The 21,740-nt window shown below is 43.0% G+C and overlaps 1 protein-coding gene across 1 annotated transcript in view; it reads left to right on the top strand.

Annotated features, from left to right (window-relative positions):
* LOC111976258 (contactin-associated protein-like 5) overlaps positions 1-21,740 on the top strand; it is a 116,120-nt gene that overhangs the window by 41,178 nt on the left and 53,202 nt on the right. Inside the window, exon 5 of the mRNA XM_024005031.2 lies at positions 3,318-3,521. Coding sequence (XP_023860799.1) covers positions 3,318-3,521 — 204 coding nt within the window. The remainder of the gene's footprint in view (positions 1-3,317; positions 3,522-21,740) is intronic.

Here is a 21,740-nt window from a genome sequence, read left to right as displayed (position 1 = left end):
GTTACCAGCCTCAAAAATTGCAGCCCAAATAAACGATTCACAGAGTTCAGGTAACGGACACATCTCAACAACAGCTGTTCAGAGGAGACTGCGTGAATAAGGCCTTCATATTCGAATTTCTGTAAAGAAACCACTACTAAAGGACACCAATAAGTAGAAGACATTTTGATGGGCCAAGAAACACGAGCAATGGATGTTAGCCRGATGAAAATCTGTCCTTTGGTCTGATGAGTCCATTTTTGAGATTTTTGGTTCCAACCGCCGTGTCTTTGTGAGACTCGGAGTTGGTGAACGGATGATCTTCGCATGTGTGGTACCCACCGTGAAGCATGGAGGAGGAGGTGTGGTGGTGCTTTGCTGATGACATTGTCTGTGATTTATTTAGAATTTAAGGCACACTTAACTTCTTTGGGATAGGCGGCAGCATTTTCACTTTTGGATGAAATAGATGCCCAGAGTGAACTGCCTCCTACTCAGTCCCAGATGCTAATATATGCATATTATTATTAGTATTGGATAGAAAACACTCTGATGTTTCTAAAACTGTTTGAATGATGTCTGTGAGTATAACAGAACTCATATGGCAGGCAAAAACCTGAGAAAAAAATCCAAACAGGAAGTGGAAATCTGAGATTTGTGGGTTTTTGAACTCACCCCTATCGAATACACAGTGGGATATGGGTTATTTTTCACTCCCTAAGGCTTCCACTAGATGTCACCGTCTTTAGAACGTGGTTTCAGGCTTCTCATGTGAAGGGGGCCGATGGGAGCTGTTTGACTAAGGGGTCTGCCTACAGCCTCGTTCTCAAGTCACGCGCTTTCACTTGAGAGTTAGCTCTCGTTCCATTGCTTCTCTACAGACAATGGAATTCTCCGGTTGGAACATTATTGAACTTTTATGAATTAAAACATCCTTAAAAGAATGATTCTGTACTTAGTTTGACAAGTTTCTTCGACCTGTAATATAACTTTTTGAACGTTTCGTCCGAATGGACCAGATCGCGCTTTTGGATTTGTTTACCAAACGCCCTAACAAAAGAAGCTATTGGACATAAATTGACATAAATTGACATTATCGAACAAAACAAGCATTTATTGTGGAACTGCGATTCCTGGGAGTGCATTCTGATGAAGATCGTCAAAGGTAAGTGAATATTTATATATGAATAATATGAATAATGTTGACTACCCAACATGGCGGATATTTCTCTGGCTGGTTTGGGCTCTGAGCGCCGTTCTCAGATTATGCTTTTTCCGTGAAGTTTAAAAAAAATCTAACACAGCAGTTGCATTAAGGAGAAGTGTATCTAAAGTTCCATGCATAACACTTGAATTTTCATCAACATTTATAATGAGTATTTATGTGAATTCATGTGGCTCTCTGCAAAATCATAGCATGTTTTTGAACTACTGAACATAACACACCAATGTAAAATGAGATTTTTGGATATAAATATGCACTTTATCGAACAAAACATACATGTATTGTGTAACATGAAGTCCTATGAGTGTCATCTGATGAAGATCATCAAAGGTTAGTGATTCATTTTATCTCTATTTGTGCTTTTTGTGACTCCTCTCTTTGGCGATAAATATGGCTGGGTTTTTCTGTGACTTGGTGGTGACCTAACATAATCGTTTGTGTAGCTTTCGCTGTAAAGCATTTTTGAAATCAGACACTGTGGCTGGATTAACGAGAATTCTATCTTTAAAATGGTGCCAAATACTTGTATGTTTGAGAAATTTGATTTATGAGATTTCTGTTGATTTGTATTTGGCGCCCTGCTATTTCATTGGCTGTTGGCGAGGGGTTCCTCTAGCGTGATGGTGTGGGGGTGCTTTGCTGGTGATACTGTCTGTGATTTATTTAAAATTCAAGGCACACTTAACCAGCATGGGTACCACAGCATTCTGCAGCGATACGCCATCCCATCTGGTTTGCACTTAGTGGGACTATCATTTGTTTTTCAACAGGACAATAACCCAACACACCTCCAGGCTGTGTAAGGGCTATTTGACCAAGAAGGAGAATGATGGAGTGCTGCATCAGATGACCTGGCCTCCACAATCACCTTACCTCAACCCATTTGAAATGGTTTGGGATGAGTTGGTGCACAGAGTGAAGGAAAAGCAGCCAAAAAGTGCTCAACATATGTGGGAACTCCTTCAAGACTGTTGGAAAAGCATTCCAGGTGAAGCTGATTGAGAGAATGCCAAGAGTGTGCAAAGCTGTCATCAAGGCAAAGGGTGGCCACTTTGAAGAATCCCAAATATAAAACATATTTTGATTTGTTTAACACTTTGTTGGTTACTACATGATTCACTATGTGTTATTTCATAGTTTTGATATCTTCACTATTATTCTCCAATGTTGAAAATAGTAAAACATTAAGAAAAACCCTGGAATGAGTAGGTGTGTCCAAATTTCTGACTGGTACTGTATATATATATTTATATTCCGGACTAATTTCTTCATTCCTTACTTTTTGGATTATGTGTGTCTTGTTTTTTATTGCTAGGTATTACTGCACTTTTGGAGCTTGAAACGCAAGCATTTCGCTACACCTGAGATAACATCTGCAAATCTGTATACGTGACCAATAAACATAGATTTTTGTTATTATTTTTACTTATTCGATTGAGTAAACAATTCTAAGAGGTAGGGGGATTCTAGAATTGTGTTTGTGTGTTTACGAATGTGTTAAACATTCTTTAAATACATGATAGCAAAGTCATGTCTTTGATACAATGTAATGTAAACGTTATTTGAACAGCTTGCCCAAACACGTCAAGTTTTCTCCTACTCATTGCTGATTCCCTTGTTTCTCTAGGCACATCACCCTCCCTCAGTTCTGTGTTGGAATAGCAGGTGCATGMTAGAGATTGCATTATTTATTCAGACAGCTTTGCCTACAGAAACTGAATCCCATCAGAAAATATAATGTATTCAGGCTTTAAAAACAGGAATTCAACATTTCTCCTGCTGCTGAACCTCAATACAGTATATCTTCAGTTCAGGCCCATCCACATGAACTGAGCATGGAGCCGAGGCACAGTGTTAGATAATGTATTAGACAGAGCTAGAGAGTTGTGATAAAAGTACCTCAGAATAAATAGAAAAAGTTTGACATATACTTCCAATCAGAATTTGTGGTGAAAAGTCAATTCTGTAAAAAGAAATGTAACTTGCCACTTCAATTCCTCTCAAAAGTACTGGCAACAGAAAACTCACAGCTCAGACCTGACACAGAGTGCCATAACTGAGGACATTTTCTAAAAAGCAATGATTCTTTGATCTTCTTTCAATCCTCATCTAGAATCGTACGTGGCAGACTTTGATGGCAGAAGCTCCCTGCTCTACCGGTTTAACCAGAAGTCCATGAGCACGGTGAAGGATGTGATCTCGCTGCGATTCAAGAGCCGCCAGGCTGAGGGGGTGCTGCTCCACGGAGAGGGTCAGAGGGGCGACTACATCACTCTGGAGCTGCACCGGGGCAGGCTGGCCCTCTACCTCAACCTGGGTGAGTTTGTCACACCGGGGCAGGCTGGCTCTCTACCTCAACCTAGGTAAATTGCTGGCCCTGCACCTCAAACTTGCTCACATAGGTCAGGGGTTAGAGGTCAGAGATTAGGGATCATGGGTAACAGGACACAAGGCACTCTGGGTAAGGATGGAGGAGTCCTTTGAACCTTAAAAGGAGTCTGGGAAGCAGTCTGGAAAGGGTAACTGGATGTTCGTATTCTACTCCCCTTCCAATTACCACTGCACCTGAGCTCCATTTACTAGCTGGACTCAGACTGTTAAGGATCCACATTGTGAGCAGTTGAGCAGGGAAAGATAATTCTTAAAGGACAACTGCACTTCCTGATTTGGCCTCATTTTCATCAATGCTCATTAAGAAAAACTTGCTGCCATCACTGAATGCAAATGAGAGTTATCTTAAGGGGTGTGGTTTGATGTGGGTGTTTCTTGGGTTTGTCTTTGCCATTCTATCAGAACAAACAAGGACAGTAGCTAGCCAGTTCTAGTTGAAATATCACTGAAAGCAAGCTGGCAACATTCATCAAAAATGTTGTCAGGTTTACTTGATTATGAGCTTGTCATAATCAAGCAAAAACATTAGCAAAAACTTTCTTATAATTTACTGTATCACAATTTCAGTGGGTCAGAAGTTTACATACACTAAGTTGACTGTGTCGTTAAACAGCTTGGAAGACTCCAGAAAATTATGTCATGACTTTAGAAGCTTCTGATAGGCTAATTGACATAATTTGAGTCAATTGGAGGTGTACCTGTGGATGTATTTCAAACTCAGTGCCTCTTTGGTTGACATCATGTGAAAATCAAAAGAAATCAGCCAAGACCTCAGAAAAGAGTTGTAGACCTCCACAAGTCTGGTTCATCCTTGGGAGCAATTTCAAAATGCCTGAAGGTACCACATTCATCTGTACAACCAATAGTACGCAAGTATAAACACCATGGGACCACGCAGCCATCATACCGCTCAGAAGGAGACGCGTTCTGTCTCCTAGAAATGAACGTACTTTGGTGTGAAAAGTGCAAATCAATCACAGAACAACAGCAAGGACCATGTGAAGATGCTGGAGGAAACAGGTACAAGTATCTATATCCACAGTAAACCACACCACCCAACTGTGAAGCACGGGGTGTGGCAGCATCATGTTGTGGGGGTGTTTGCTGCAGGACGGACTGGTGCACTTCACAAAATAGATGGCATCATGAGGAAGAAAAATGATGTGCATATATTGAAGCAACATCTCAAGACATCAGTCAGGAAGTTAAAGCTTGGTCGCAAATGGGTCTTCCAAATGGACAATGACCCCAAGCTAACTTCCAAATTTGTGGCAAAATGGCTTAAGGACAACAAAGTCAAGGTTTTGGAGTGGCCATCACAAAGCCAAGGAGCCTACAAACCTGACTCAGTTACACCATCTCTGTCAGGAGGAATCGGCCAAAATTCACCCATCTATTGTGGAAAGCTTGTGGAAGGCTACCCGAAACGTTTGACCCAAGTTAAACAATTTAAAGGCAATGCTACCAAATACTAATTGAGTGTATGTAAACTTCTGACCCACTGGGAATGTGATGAAAGAAATAAAAGCTGAAATAAATCACTCTACTATTATTCTGACATTTCACATTCTTAAAATAAAGTGGTGATCCTAACTGACCTAAACAGGGAATTTTTACTAGGATTAAATATCAGGAATTGTGAAACAAATCAATTRTAAAAGCTTTAACAAGAGCAAGGTATTGTGTTTCATTTGAAAACAGCATCACATTTTGTAAAAGCAGAATATTTCAGGTCATCCTACCCCCTTAACCTTTGACCCCCTGACAGCTAATTCCATGGGTGAAAGCACATGATAATTGTTTTTAGACAGACAATTTGGCTAAGGTCTATGTAATGTTCCGACTTCAACTGTACGTATAACTAGGAATAAAGTAACAAATAGCAAACAGTAGCATCAGGGTATGTGATGAGTAAAAAAGGTTAGTGAAAAAGGTTTAATGCAGATAGTTTGGGTAGCTATTTGGTGAACAATTTAACTAACTATTTAGCAGTCATTGCTTGGGGGTAGCTGTTCAAGGTCCTGTTGGTTCCAGACTTGCCATGCGGTAGCAGTGTCACCTCTACTCCCACTCCTCCCCTCCGGCGTTTGGTGATGCTGGTATACTATCTACCGGTCCTGGTATCCATCATTATGTGCACCTGCAAGTCATCATCAGACACACCTGGACTCCATTACCTCACTTATTACCTCCCCTATATCTGGCACTCCCTTTGGGTCTTTCCTTAGGTTCTTTCCGAAAGTATTCACTCCTCTTGACATTTTGTTGTGTTACAGCATGAATTCAAAATTGATTACATTTAGYTTTTTGGTCACTGGCCTATACAAAATACCCCATAATGTCAAAGTGGAATTATGTTTTAAGACCTTTTTACAAATTAATTAAAAGTGAAAAGCTGAAAAGTCTTTAATCAATCAGTATTCAACCCCTTTGTTATGGCAAGCATAAATAAGTTCAGGAGTAGATATTTGCTTAACAAGTCACATAATAAGTTGCACGAACTCACTCAGTGTGCAATAATAGTGTTTAACATGATTTTTGAATGACTGCCTCATCCACATATACAATTATCTATAAGTTGACCAGTGAATTTCAAACACATATACAACCACAAAGACCAGGGAGGTTTCCAATGGTTCACAAAGAAGGGCACCTACTGGTAAATGGGTAAAACATGTAAAAGCAGACATTGAATATCCCTTTGAGCATGGTGAAGTTATTCATTACAATTTGAATGGTGTATCAATACACCAAGTTGCTACAAAGATACAGGCATCCTTCRTAACTCAGTTGCCGGAGAGGAAGGAAACCGCTCAGAGATTTCACCATGAAGCCAATTGTGACTTTAAAACAGTTGCAGAGTTTAATGGCTGTGACAGGGGAAAACTGAGGATGGATCATCAAGATTGTAGTTACTCCACAATACTAATCTAATTGACATAGTGAAAAGAAAGAAGCCTGTACAGAATAAAGCCTGTACTTTTTGTCCTGAATACAACGTGTTATGTTTGTGTCAAATCTAATACAACACATTACTGAGTACCACTCTCCATATTTTCAAGCATAGTGGTGGCTCCATCATGTTATGGGTATGCTTGTAATTGTTAAGGACGGTGGAGTTTGTCAGGATAAAAAATAAATGGAATGGAGCTAAGCACAGTCAAAATCCTATTGGAAAACCTGCTTCAGTCTGCTTTCCAACAGACACTGGGAGATGAATTCACCTTTCAGCAGTACAATAACCTAAAACACAAAGCCAAATATACACTGGAGTTGCTACCAAAAAGACAGTGAATGTTCCTAAGTGGCCAATTTACAGTTTTGACATAAATCTACTTTAAAATGTATGGCAACAACTGAAAGAGGTTGTCTAGCAAAGATCAACAACCAATTTGACTGAGCTTGAAGAATTTTAAAAAGAATAATGGGCAAATGTTGCACAATCCAGGTGTGGAAAGCTCTTAGAGACTTACCCAGAAAGACTCACAGCTTTAATTGTTGCCAAAGGTGCATCTACAAAGTATTGCCTCAGGGGTGTGAATACTTATGTAAATTAGATATATTTCTGTATTCCATTTCAATTCATATTCAAAAATGTCCAAAACATGTTTCAACTTTGTCATTATTGGGTATTGTGTGTTACAGCATATTTTGGAATATGCAAAAAAGGCTTGCACATAGTGTGGAACTGAGAAAAATGGCTTTTATTTACCTTTGTTTCACAGTAACTTTATGCAGTTACTGCTAACATGACCCCCATTTTCTCCAAAACACAATACAATAGAGGCAGGATACTTGTCCACATGATTAAGCATGTATTTAATGTAGCAAAAATGACATTCATTTTCGACCAAATGAGCAGTTACTGCCTTTTTGCTTGGTAGGGCAGTGTAGATGGGTGAGAAAAAAACGATTTAATCCATTTTGAATTCAGGCAATAACACAAGAAAATGTGGAATACAGTGGCTTGTGTAATAATTCACCCCCTTTGCATTTTTCCTATTTTGTTGCCATACAACCTGGAATTAAAATAGATTTTTGGGGGGTTTGTATCATTTGATTTACACAACATGCCTACCACTTTGAAGATGCAACATATTTTTTATTGTGAAACAAATGAGAAATAAGACAAAAAAAATTAAAACTTGAGCGTGCATAACTATTCACCCCCCAAAGTCAATACTTTGTAGAGCCACCTTTAGCAGGAATTATAGCTGCAAGTCTCTTGTGGTATGTCTTTATAAGCTTGGAACATCTAGCCATTGAGAATGTTGCCCATTCTTCCAGGCAAAACTGCTCCAGCTCCTTCAAGTTGGATGGGTCATACCACAGATTCTCAATTGGATTGAAGTCTGGGCTTTGACTAGGCCATTCCAAGACATTTAAATGTTTCCCCTTAAACCACTCGAGTGTTGCTTTAGCAGTATGCTTAGGCTCATTGTCCTGCTGGAAGGTGAACCTCCGTCCCAGTCTCAAATCTCTGGAAGACTGAAACAGGTTTTCCTCAAGAATTTCCCTGTATTTAGCGCCATCCATCATTCCTTCAATTCTGACCAGTTTCCCAGTCCCTGCCAATGAAAAACATCCCCACAGCATGATGCTGCCACCACCATGCTTCACTGTGGGGAAGGTATCTCAGGGTGATGAGAGGTTTTGGGTTTGCGCCAGACATAGCATTTTCCTTGATGGGCAAAACGCTAAATTTTAGTCTAAACTGATCAGAGTACCTTCTTCCATATGTTTGGGGAGTCTCCCACATGCKTTTTGGCGAACACCAAACGTGTTGGCTTATTTTTTTCTTTAAGCAATGGCTTTTTTCTGACCACTCTTCTGTAAAGCCCAGCTCTGCGGAGTTAACGGCTTAACTTCATATGGCTGCAATCCCGCTAACGGGATCGATATGACAACAGCCAGTGAAAGTGCAGGGCGCCAAATTCAAAAAGCAGAAATCTCATAATTAAAAATCCTCAGACATACATTTATTTTATACAATTTTAAGGGTAATCTTGTTGTTAATCCCACCAAAGTGTCCGATTTCAAATATGCTTTTCAGCGAAAGCACTACAAACGATTATGTTWGGTCACACCAAACCACAATAAGCACAGCCATCTTTCCAGCGAAAGATAGCTTTCACAAAAAGCAGAAATATAGCTAAAATGAATCATTAACCTTTGATGATCTTCATCAGATGACACTCATAGGACTTCATGTTACACAATACATGCATGTTTTGTTTGATAAAGTTCATATTTATATTAAAAAATCTGAGTTTACATTGGCGCGTTACATTCACTAGTTCCAAAAACATCCAGTGATAGTGTATAGCCACATTGTTTCAACAGAAATACTCATCATAAATGTAGATGATAATACAAATTATACACATGGAATTATAGATATACCTCTCCTTAATGCAACCGCTGTGTCAGATTTCAAAAAAACTTTACGGAAAAAGCAAACCATGCAATAATCTGAGACGGCGCTCAGAACATTAGTAAAATTAGCCGCCATGTTGGAGTCAACAGAAACCAGAAAATGCATGATAAATGTTTCCTTACCTTTGATGATATTCATCAGAATGCATTCCCAGGAATCCGAAGTCCACAATAAATGCTTGATTTGTTCGATAATGTCCGTTATTTATGTCCAATTGGCTACTTTGGTTAGCACGTTTGGTAAACAATTCCAAAGTCACAAAGCGCGTCCCCTATATCAAATCAAATCAAATGTATTTATATAGCCCTTCGTACATCAGCTGATATCTCAAAGTGCAGAAACCCAGCCTAAAACCCCAAACAGCAAGCAATGCAGGTGTAGAAGCACGGTGGCTAGGAAAAACTCCCTAGAAAGGCCAAAACCTAGGAATAAACCTAGAGAGGAACCAGGCTATGAGGGGTGGCCAGTCCTCTTCTGGCTGTGCCGGGTGGAGATTATAACAGAACATGGCCAAGATGTTCAAATGTTCATAAATGACCAGCTTGGTCCAATAATAATAATCACAGTAGTTGTCGAGGGTGCAGCACCTCAGGAGTAACTGTCAGTTGGCTTTTCATAGCCGATCATTAAGAGTATTCTTCTACCGTTCCTGCGGTCTCTAGAGAGTTGAAAACAGCAGGTCTGGGACAGGTAGCACGTCCGGTGAACAGGTCAGGGTTCCATAGCCGCAAGCAGAACAGTTGAAACTGGGCAGCAGCACGGCCAGGACTGGGGACAGCAAGGATCATCATGCTAGGTAGTCCTGAGGCATGTCCTAGGGCTCAGGTCCTGCGAGAGAAAGAAAGAAAGAAAGAAAGAGAGAATTAGAGAGAGCATACTTAAATTCACACAGGACACTGGATAAGACAGGAGAAATACTCCAGATATAACAGACTGACCCTAGCCCCCCGACACATAAACTACTGCAGCAATAAATACTGGAGGCTGAGACAGGAGGGGTCAGAGACACTGTGGCCCCATCCGATGATACGCCCGGACAGGGCCAAACAGGCAGGATATAACCCCACCCCACTTTGCCAAAGCACAGCCCCCACACCACTAGAGGGATATCTTCAAACCACCAACTTACCATCCTGAGACAAGGCCAAGTAAAGCCCACAAAATCTCCGCCACGGCACAACCCAAGGGGGGCGCCAACCCAGACAGGAAGATCACGTCAGTGACTCAAACCCACTCAAGGTGACGCAACCCCTCCTTAGGGACGGCATGAAAGAGCACCAGTAAGCCAGACTTCAGCCCCTGTAATAGGGGTTAGAGGCAGAGAATCCCAGTGGAAGAGAGGGAAACCCGGGGCCAGCAAGGGCGGGTTCGTTGGCTCCAGAGGCCTTTCCGTTCACCTTCACACTCCTGGCCAGACTACACTCAATCATAGGACCTGAGAAGATGAGGTCTTCAATAAAGACTTAAAGGTTGAGACGAGTCTGCGGTCTCTCAACATGGGTAGGCAGACCATTCCATAAAAATTGAGATCTATAGGAGAAAAAGCCCTGCCTCAGCTTGTTTGCTTAGAAAATTCTAGGGACCAAATATAGGAGGCCTGCGTCTTGTGAACCGTAGCTACGTGTAGGTATGTATGGCAGGACCAACTCGGGAAGATTAGGTAGGAGCAAGCCCATGTAACGCTTTGTAGGTTAACAGTAAAACCTTGAAATCAAGCCCTTGCCTTAACAGGAAGCCAGTGTAGGGAGGCTAGCACTGGAGTAATATGATCAATATGATTTGGGGGTTTTCTTAGTCAGGATCTAGCAGCCCGTATTTAGCACTAACTTGGAAGTTATTTTAGTGTTTATCCGGGTAGCGGAAAGTAGAGCATTGCAGTAGTCTAACCTAGAAGTAACAAAAAGCATGGATAATTTTTCTGCATATTTTTGTGCAGAAAATTTCAATTGCATGTTTACGTAGATGGAAAAAGCTTGTCATTGAAACAGTCTTGATATTGTTCATCAAAAGAGAGATCCAGGGTTTCGAGTAACGCCGAGGTCTTCACAGTTTTATTTGAGACTGACTTATACAAACATCAAGATTAATTGTCAGATTTAACAGAAGTATCTCTTGTTTCTTGGGACCTAGACAAGCATCTCTGTTTTGTCGAGTTTAAAAGTAGAACGTTTTCAGCATCCACTTCTTTTATGTCTGAACACAGTTCTAGCGAGGGCAATTTTGGGGGCTTTCACCATGTTTCATTGAAATGTAACAGCTGTGTCATCCGCATAGCAGTGGAAGTTAAACATTACTGTTTTCGAATGACATCCCCAAAGGAGGTAAAATATATAGTGAAAACAATAGGGTCCTAAAAACGGAACCTTGAGGAACAACGAATGTTACAGTTGATTTGTTCAGAGGGAAAACCATTCACAGGAGACAACTGATATCTTTCCAACAAGATAAGATTCTAAAACCAGGGGCCAGAAACTTGTCCGTGTAGGACCAATTTTGGGTTCCAATCTCTCCAAAAGGGGGAATTGGTGGGTGAATCGATTGGTAATCAAAGGCAGCCACTAAGGTTCTAGGTGCACGAGGGGGACAGATTTGCCAGGAGCCTCGGTCTGGACCGCCATTAAAAAAGGTCCATTTACCACCCTTCACAAGTGCAGTTCGCCAGGTGCTAATGATGGGGTCTTTAAAAACCCAGAATTGAAAAGCTTTCGTATAACAAATTGTTTGTCTTCAGGGGGAAGGCAGTTGAGGTTGCTGCGCCAACAAGGCTTTTTCTAAATTTTTTTGAGGGAGGAATGGAAGATCGTAATAGGCCGATAGTTTTTTTTTTTTTTTCTGCGGTCAAGTTTGGCCTTTTTTCAAGAGGGCTTTAATTAAACTTGCCACTTTTAGGGGAGTTTTGTACACATCTGGTGGATAGAAGAAGCCAAATTTATTATTGGTTTCAAACATAGGAGGGCCAAAGCACATGAAGCCCAAAAGCTCTTTAAGTAGGTTTTAGATGGAAATTAGGGTTCCCCAGTATGCAGCTTGAAGGTGTAAGGGCCAATGGAATTATTTTCATCATTTGTGTCAGACGAATAAGTACTAAAACACTTAAGTTGTCTCTCTTGATTCCTAGGTCCTTGGCAGAGTTGTGCAGGGAACCTCAGGGACAAGCTGGAAGCTTTTGAGGGATACGCAGATTTTAAAGAGGAGGTCCGTTTAATTGCTTTTCTAATGATTCGATTATTCTTTTCCTCAAAGGAAGTTCATGAATTTATTACTGCTGGAGTGAAAGCCATCCTCAACTTGGGAATGCTGCTTTTTAGTTAGCTTTGCGACAGTATCAAAAATCAATTTTGGATTATTCTTATTTCCTTCAATTAAGTTGGAAAAATAGGGATGATCGAGCAGCAGTGAGGGCTCTTTCGATAACTGCACGTACTGTTCTTTCCAAAGGTAGTCGGAAGACTTCCAGTTTGGTGTGGGCCATTTTCCGTTCCAATTTTTCTGGGAAGCTTGCTTCAGAGCACGGGTATTTTCTTGATACCATGAGGCTAGTTTCTATGACAAAATGTTTTTAGTTTTTTTAGGGTGCAACTGCATCTAGGGATTGCGCAAGGTTAAATTGAGTTCCTCAGTTTAGGTGGTTTACTGATTTTTGTCCTCTGGCGTTCCTTGGGTAGGCAGAAGGAGTCTGGAAGGCATCAAGGAATCTTTGTGTTGCTGAGAATTTATAGCACGACTTTGATGATCCTTGGTTGGGGTCTGAGCAGATTATTTGTTGCGATTGCAAACGTAATAAAAATGGTGGTCCGATAGTCCAGATTATGAGGAAAAACATTAAGATCTACAACATTTATTCCATGGGACAAAACTAGGTCCAGAGTATGACTGTGGCAGTGGGAAGTAGGTCCAGAGGACATGTTGGACAAAACCCCACTGAGTCGATGATGGCTCCGAAAGCCTTTTGGAGTGGGGTCTGTGGACTTTTTCCATGTGAATATTAAAAATCACCCAAAATTAAAATTATTATCTGCTATGAACTAAAACAAAGGTCCGATAGGAATTTCAGGGAACTCAGTGAGGAATGCTGTATATGCCCAGGAGGCCTGTAAACAGTAGCTATACAAAGGGGATTTGAGTAGGCTGCATAGATTTCATGACTAGAAGCTCAAAAGACGAAAACGTCATTTTTGTAAATTGAAATTTGCTATCGTAAATGTTAGCAACACCTCCGCCTTTGCGGGATGCACGGGGGATATGGGTCACTAGGTGTAACCAGGAGGTGATGCTCATTTAACACAGTAAATTCATCAGGCTTAAGCCATGTTTCAGTCAGGCCAATCACATCAAGATTATGATCAGTGATAAGTTCATTGACTTAACTGCCTTTGAATGAGGGGGATCTAACATTAAGTTAGCCCTATTTGAGAGTCGAGGATCTCTTTCAATAATGGCAGGAATGGAGGAGATCTTTATCCTAGTGAGATTGCTAAGGCGAACACCGCCATGTTTAGTTTTGCCCAACCTAGGTCGAGGCACAGACACAGTCTCAATGGGGATAGCTGAGTCTGCCACTAGTATAACTGACTATACTAGTGGCAGACTCCACTAAGCTGGCAGGCTGGCTAACAGCCTGCTGCCTGGCCTGCACCCTATTTCATTGTGGAGCTAGAGGAGTTAAAGCCCTGTCTATGTTGGTAGATAAGATGATAGCACCCCTCCAGCTAGGATGGAGTCCGTCACTCCTCAGCAGGCCAGGCTTGGTCCTGTTTGTGGGTGAATCCCAGAAAGAGGGCCAATTATCTACAAATTCTATCTTTTGGGAGGGGCAGAAAACAGTTTTCAACCAGCGATTGAGTTGTGAGACTCTGCTGTAGAGCTCATCACTCCCCCTAACTGGGAGGGGGCCAGAGACAATTACTCGATGCCGACACATTTTTCTAGCTGATTTACACGCTGAAGCTATGTTGCGCTTGGTGACCTCTGACTGTTTCATCCTAACATCGTTGGTGCCGACGTGGATAACAATATCTCTATACTCTCTACACTCGCCAGTTTTAGCTTTAGCCAGCACCATCTTCAGATTAGCCTTAACGTCGGTAGCCCTGCCCCCTGGTAAACAGTGTATGATCGCTGGATGATTTGTTTTGAGTCTAATACTGCGGGTAATGGAGTCGCCAATGACTAGGGTTTTCAATTTGTCAGAGCTAATGGTGGGAAGCTTCGGCGTCTCAGACCCCGTAACGGGAGGAGTAGAGACAAGAGAAGGCTCAGACTCCGACTCGCTGCTTAATGGGGAAAACCGGTTGAAAGTTTCTGTCGGCTGAATGAGCAACACCGGTTGAGCATTCCTACAGCATTTCCCTCCAGAAGCCATGAGAAAGTTGTCCGGCTGCGGGGACTGTGTGAGGGGATTTCTACTACTATCTGTACTTACTGGTGGCACAGACGCTGTTTCATCCTTTCCTACACTGAAATTACCCTTGCCTAACGATTGCGTCTGAAGCTGGGCTTGTAGCACAGCTATCCTCGCCGTAAGGCGATCGTTCTCCTGTATATTATGAGTACAGCGACTGCAATTAGAAGGCACCATGTTAATGTTACTACTTAGCTTCGGCTGTTGAAGGTGCTGACGAACCATGTCCAGATAAAGCGTCCGGAGTGAAAAAGTTGAATGAAAAAAAAGAAAGATTTGAAGGAAAAACTAAAAATATAAACGGCAATTAAAAAGTAAAAACCGTAAAGTTGTCAGGTAGCAAAGTAAGGTTGGTGACAAAACGCACACTCCATTAGCCATTTAGTCTGATGCGTCACACCTCATTATGCTGCAGCAGCAGCAGTGCATGAACGTGACTATAACGTGACGAAATGTCCAAAAGTTCCGTAACAGTCAGTAGAAACATGTCAAACGATGTACTGAATCAATCTTTAGAATGTTGTTAACATACATRTTGAATAACATTCCAACCGGAGAATTAGATTGACTTCAGTTGAGCGATGGAACGGAGCTGCCTATCACGTGAACGCGCGTGGTCAAAGCATGGTCAGCTCGTGGCAGTGGTGACTAATTCCTGTCTCCTTCGGCCCCCCTTCACATTAGAGTCARCAGACAAAGTTATATTGACTGTTGACATCTAGTGGAAGCWGTAGGAAGTGAAAACTCATCKATATCTCGCTGTAATTTCAATGAGAGCTTGGTTGAAAATCTGCCACCCTCAGAAAAAATCCAAACAGGAAGTGGAACTTCTCAGGTTTTTGCCTGCCATATGAGTTATGTTATACTCACAAACATAATTCAAACAGTTTTAGAAACTTCAGAGTGTTTTCTATGCAAATATTAGGAACTATGACTGAGGAGCAGGCCGTTTACTCTGGGCACCTCTGTGCACCTTTCATCCAAGCTACTCAATACTGCCCCTGCAGCCATAAGAAGTTAAAGTGGTCCTATGGACAGATACTCAAATCTCCGCTGTGGAGCTTTGCAGCTCCTTCAGGTTCACCTTTGGTCTCTTTGTTGCCTCTCTGATTAATGCCCTCCTTGCCAGGTCCGTGGGTTTTGGTGTGCGGCCCTCTCTTGGCAGGTTTGTTGTGGTGCCATATTCTTTCCATTTTTTAATAATGGATTTAATGGTGCTCCGTGCGATGTTCAAAGTTTCGGATATTCTTTTATAACCCAACCCTGATCTGTACTTCTCCACAACTTTGCCCCTGACCTGTTTGGAGAGCTCCTTGGTCTTCATGGTGCCGCTTGCTTGGTGGTGCCCCTTGCTTAGTGGTGTTGCAGACTCTAGGGCCTTTCAGAACATGTGTATATATACTGAGATCATGTGACAGATTGCACATAGGTGGACTTTATTTAACTAATTATGTGACTTCTGAAGGTAATTAGTTGCACCAGATCTTATTTAGAGGCTTCATAGCAAAGGGGGTGAATACATATGCATGCACCACTTTTCCGTTAAATATATATATATATATTATATATAAGTAAGTAATATATAAGTAATATATATAAGTAATTTTTTTCACTTGACCAATTTGGACTATTTTGTGTATGTCCATTACATGAAATCCAAATAAAAATAAATTGAAATTCTAGGTTGTAATGCAACAACATAGGAAAAATACCAAGGGGGGTGAATACATTCGCAAGCCAGTGTAAGTCAAGGGGTATGAATACTTTCTAAACGCACTATACTGTTGGTGTTCCTTTTGTCCAAATGGGAAAGGGCAGTGTGGAGTGCAATAGAGATTGCATCATCTGTGGAGCTGTTGGGGCGGTATGTGGATCCAGTGTGTCTGGGATGATGGTGTTGATGTGAGCCATGACCAGCCTTTCAAAGCATTTGATGGCTATAGATGTGAGTGCTACGGGGCGATAGTCATTTAGACAGGTTACCTTGGCATTCTTGGGCACAGGGACTATGGTGGTGGTCTATGAAACATGTAGGTATAACAATCTGGGTCAGGGAGAGTTTAAAAATGTCAGTGAAGTCACTTGCCAGCTGGTCAGCGCATGCTCTGAGTACACGTCCTGGTAATCCCTCAAGCCCTGCGGCCTTGTGAATGTTAACCTGTTTCACAGTAGAACCGCTGGGCCTTGACGGACCCCCCTTCAAGCTAATTATATTCTCACAGTGWAATTAATACATTTAATTTATGCTAATGCAAAAATAATCACTTGGTTGTGTTTATGAAGGCCTTGGGTAACATTAGAATTAGGGTTGGGCGGTATTCAGATTTTCGTATCGTCACAATGTCCTTCTCTCATACCAGGYTATACAGTATTACTGGCTTAGTACACAAGGGGGCGCCAAAAAACACAGAAAAAGCCCATTGTGTGTCTATCTGCTAACAAAATGAGCATAAGTAATAGCGAATTTCAATGGAGGCTGCTAGCTAAATATGCTAGGGAGCGCAAACAAAATTGCAAACAAATTGCAAATATAGGCAATCCAGCATGTACATTTACAAGTGAATGTGAGAGAGACATTTTGCAACTGAACAAAGTTTTGAGGCATGCTTGTCTGAAAGAACAGTACTGGCTCTGGAGCAGCATGTGTAGGCTACACGCTAAATCTGTGTGTAGTCATTAGGGCGACAGGCCTGCCTTCTCTGCTTAGAGAAGAGGGGAAAGCTGAAGATGCACCCTGCTCGGAGAAGAGGAGAGAGGAGAAGATGGGCCAAGAACGGAGAGGAGAAAATACGCAAGGAATTCAAGATAGCATTGGCAGCTGTACACATAACTAATCCAAAGGGCTTTGACTTCTCAAACATGGCAGAAAGCTAACACAATATGATGCCCTGTCACTTTATTAATTCAGCAACTTACTTAGATTAACTAGCAAATTAAATGTAGGGGTCGGATTAATACAGAATTCTGCGTTTTTCACATAGGAAAAAAAATTTAACGCATAAGAAATACTTGCTGCATTTTGTAAACACAGATGTAAATAGCTTCTTATTGTAATTTCTGCATGGCATCAGACACATTTCGTCCTTCAGTTGCACTTCTCAACTCAGATGATAATTCAATAACAGGCATTCTATCAGCAGACCTGGCTCTGACTGATGTGTAGATAATCTTCTACTTTTTTTGCCTACTTTTCTCTGGTAAAATGCAAAATTGACTGTAGCTGGCTACATTCTTTCTATGATAAACATGAGAAATATGGTGGCCATGCATAATTTTTGCAAAAGATACCTTGCTTTTTCATTGTAAGGTCATTTACCTGTGTGACTACCAGCCAAACAGTGTTACACTTCTGTTGTCATCTGATGAAAACGAAGCTGCCAAATGTGTGGATTTTCTGTGAAGGAAAACTATAGCTGCATGTCCCTGATCACTCTATTGAAGAAAAAAAATATATGTTGACTTTCAATATAAAACATGACCCCTGTCAATACACAGCTGGACTCAGCTGCTCCCGCTTTCTCCCGTTGTGCTATTTACAAATACACTGGCTCAACTGTTCTGGGGGACTACGGTAAGCTTCATAATGTAAATACAGTTGAAGTCAGAAGTCTACATACACTTAGGTTGGAGTCATTCAAACTTGTTTTTCAACCACTCCACAAATTTCTTGTTAACAAAATATAGTTTTGGCAAGTCGGTTAGGACATCTACTTTGTGCATGACACAAGTCATTTTTCCAACAATTGTTTACAGATGTAAGGGGTGCGTAACTGGTGGCAGGGAAGTCAGACGCAGGAGAGCAGAACTGGGTAATAACCAGAGCAGTTTAATTATCAAAACCAACGGCATCCAGAATAACAAAACATCCCACTCCACGAGGTACTGAAGGCCCCTCGCCCGACGCCTCGAATCCAGTATGGAGCGGACGGAATACGCCGGGGCCCCCTCGATGTCCAGAGGGGGCGGAGGAACCTCCCGCACCTCAGACTCCTGGAGCGGGCCAGCCACCACCGGCCTGAGGAGAGACACATGGAACGAGGGGTTAACTTCTCTGGGATATGTGGGACGCTAACGTCCCACTTGGCCAAAAGACAGTAAAAATGCAGAGCGCCAAATTCAAATAAATTACTATAAAAATTAAACTTTCATGAAATCACACATGCAATACACCAAATTAAAGCTACACTTGTTGAGAATCCAGCCAACGTGTCAGATTTCAAATAGGCTTTTCAGCTAAAGCAAACAATGCTCTTATCTGAGGATAGCACCATAGTAAACAAAGAGAGAGAAGCATATTTCAACCCTGCAGGCGCGACACAAAACGCAGAAATAAAAATATAATTCATGCCTTACCTTTGATGAGCTTCTGTTGTTGGCACTCCAATATGTCCCATAAACATCACAAATGGTCCTTTTGTTCGATTAATTCCGTCGATAAATATCCAAAATGTCCATTTATTTGGCGCGTTTGATCCAGAAAAACACCGGTTCCAACTTGTGCAACGTGACTACAAAATATCTCAAAAGTGACCTGTAAACTTTGCCAAAACATTTCAAACTACTTTTGTAATACAACTTTAGGTATTTTTTTACGTAAATAATCGATAAAATTGAAGATGGGATGATCTGTGTTCAATACAGGATTAAAACAAACTGTAGCTAGCTTTCTGGTCATGTGCCTCTATCTAACAGTACACTTCAAGTTACCCTCGTTCAAGATGGCCGTACTTCTTCATTAAACAAAGGAAAAAACCTCAACCAATTTCTAAAGAGTGGTGACATCCAGTGGAAGTGGTAGGAACTGCAAGAAGGTCAATTAGAAATCTGGATTTCCAATGAAAACCCATTGAAAAGAGAGTGACCTCAAAAAGAAAATCTGAATGGTTTGTCCTCTGGGTTTTGCCTGCTAAATAAGTTCTGTTATACTCACAGACATGATTCAAACAGTTTTAGAAACTTCAGAGTGTTTTKTATCCAAATCTACTAATAATATGCATATCTTATCTTCTGGGGATGAGTAGCTGGCAGTTGAATTTGGGTATGCTTTTCATCCTAACGTGAAAATGCTATGCCCTATCCTAGAGAAGTTAATACGGTAATCGGGGGGAAGTTGTAACCTGTAACTAACCTCGTTCAGTCTCCTCAGGACTTTAAATGGCCCCACAAACCGCGGCCCCAGCTTCCGGCAGGGCAGGCATAGGGGCAGGTTTCGGGTCGAGAGCCAGACACGGTTCGCACCGGGGCCTCACTGCGGTGACGGTCTGCGCTGGTTTTCTGGCGCAGCACGGCCGCTTAAGGTGAACATGAGCGGCGTCCCATGTCTCCTCCGCGCACCTGAACCAGTCGTACACCGCAGGAGCCTCGATCTGACTCTGATGCCACGGCGCCAGAACCAGCTAGTACCCCAGTACGCACTGGAAGTGGGAGAGGTTAGTGGAGGAGTGGCGGACCGAGTTCTGGGCCATCTCTGCCCAGGGCACGAACGCCGCCCAGTCCCCCGGCCGGTCCTGGCAATAAGGCCTCAGAAACCTACACACATCCTGGTTAACTCTCTCCACCTGCCCGTGATCTCGGGGTGGAAACCCAAGGTAAGGCTGATCGAGACCCCCAAACGTTCCATAAACGCCCTCCAGACTCTCGACGTGAACTGGGGACCCCGATCAGACACTATATCCTCAGGCACCCCGTAGTGCCGGAAGACGTMAGAAAACAAGGCCTCCGCAGTCTGTAGGGCTGTAGGGAGACCAGGCAGAGGAAGGAGACGGCAGGACTTAGAGAAATGATCCACAACAACCAGGATTGTGGTGTTTCCCTGTGATGGGGGGAGATCGGTCAGGAAATCGATCGACAGGTGTGACCATGGCCGTTGTGGAATGGGTAAGGGGTGTAGCTTACCTCTGGGCAGGTGCCTAGAAGCCGTACACTGGGCGCACACCGAGCAGGAGGAAACATAAACCCTCACGTCCTTAGCCAAAGTGGGCCACCAGTACTTCCCCCTCAGACAGCGCAACGTCCGACCGATGCGTGGATGACCAGAGGAGGGTGACGTGTGGGCCCAATAGATCAGCCGGTCACGGACAGCAGACGGAACATACAGACGCCCAGTGGGACACTAGAGGGGAGCAGGCTCTGCACGCAATGCCTGCTCAATGTCCGCGTCCAGCTCCCACACTACCGGCGCCACCAGGCAGGAGGCCGGGAGTATAGGGGTGGGATCCATGGGCCACTCCTCTGTGTCATACAGCCGGGACAGTGCGTCTGCCTTCACGTTCTGGGAACCTGGTCTGTAAGAAAGGGTGAAAACAAAACGGGTGAAAAACATGGCCCACCTTGCCTGGCGAGGGTTCAGTCTCCTCGCCCCCCAATGTACTCCAGATTGCGGTGGTCAGTCCAGATGAGAAAAGGGTGTTTAGCCCCCTCAAGCCAATGTCTCCACGCCTTCAAAGCCTTGACGACAGCCAACAGCTCCCGGTCCCCCACGTCATAGTTTCGCTCCGCCGGGCTGAGCTTCCTCGAGAAGAAAGCACATGGGCGGAGCTTCGGTGGCGTACCCGAGCGCTGCGAGAGCACGGCTCCTATCCCAGCCTCGGACGCGTCCACCTCCACTATGAATGCCAAAGAGGGATCCGGATGGGCCTGCACGGGAGCCGAGGTAAACAGAGCCCTCAGGTGACCAAAAGCCCTGGCCGCCTCAGCCGACCACTGCAAATGTACCGGTCCCCCCTTCAGCAGTGAGGTAATGGGAGCCGCTACCTGACCAAAACCCCGGATAAACCTCCGGTATTAATTGGCAAACCCTAGAAACCGCCGCACCTCCTTTACCGTGGTGGGAATCAACCAATTATGCACGGCTGAGATGCGGTCACTCTCCGTCTCCACCCCTGAGGTGGAAATGCGGAACCCTAGGAAGGAGACGGACTGTTGGAAGAACAGGCATTTCTCAGCCTTGACGTACAGGTCATGCTCCAACAGTCAACCAAGCACCCTGCGTACCAGGGACACATGCTCGGTGCGTGTAGCGGAGTATATCAGAATGTCATCAATATACACCACTACACCCTGCCCGTGCAGGTCCCTGAAAATCTCATCTACAAAGGCTTGGAAGACTGATGAAGCATTCATCAACCCGCACGGCATGACGAGGTACTTATAATGCCCTGAGGTAGTACTGAACGCCGTCTTCCACTCGTCTCCCTCCCGGATACGCACCAGGTTGTACGCGCCCCTGAGATCTAGTTTGGTGAAGAAGCACGCCCAGTGCATTGACTCAATCGCTGTGGCGATCAGAGGTAGCGGGTAACTGTACC

This window comes from Salvelinus sp. IW2-2015, linkage group LG2 (assembly GCF_002910315.2).
Source record: "Salvelinus sp. IW2-2015 linkage group LG2, ASM291031v2, whole genome shotgun sequence".
NCBI classification, from domain to species: Eukaryota; Metazoa; Chordata; class Actinopteri; order Salmoniformes; family Salmonidae; genus Salvelinus; species Salvelinus sp. IW2-2015.
Note: the sequence above shows the minus strand (reverse complement) of the source record. Positions and strands in the feature narration are given on the sequence as shown.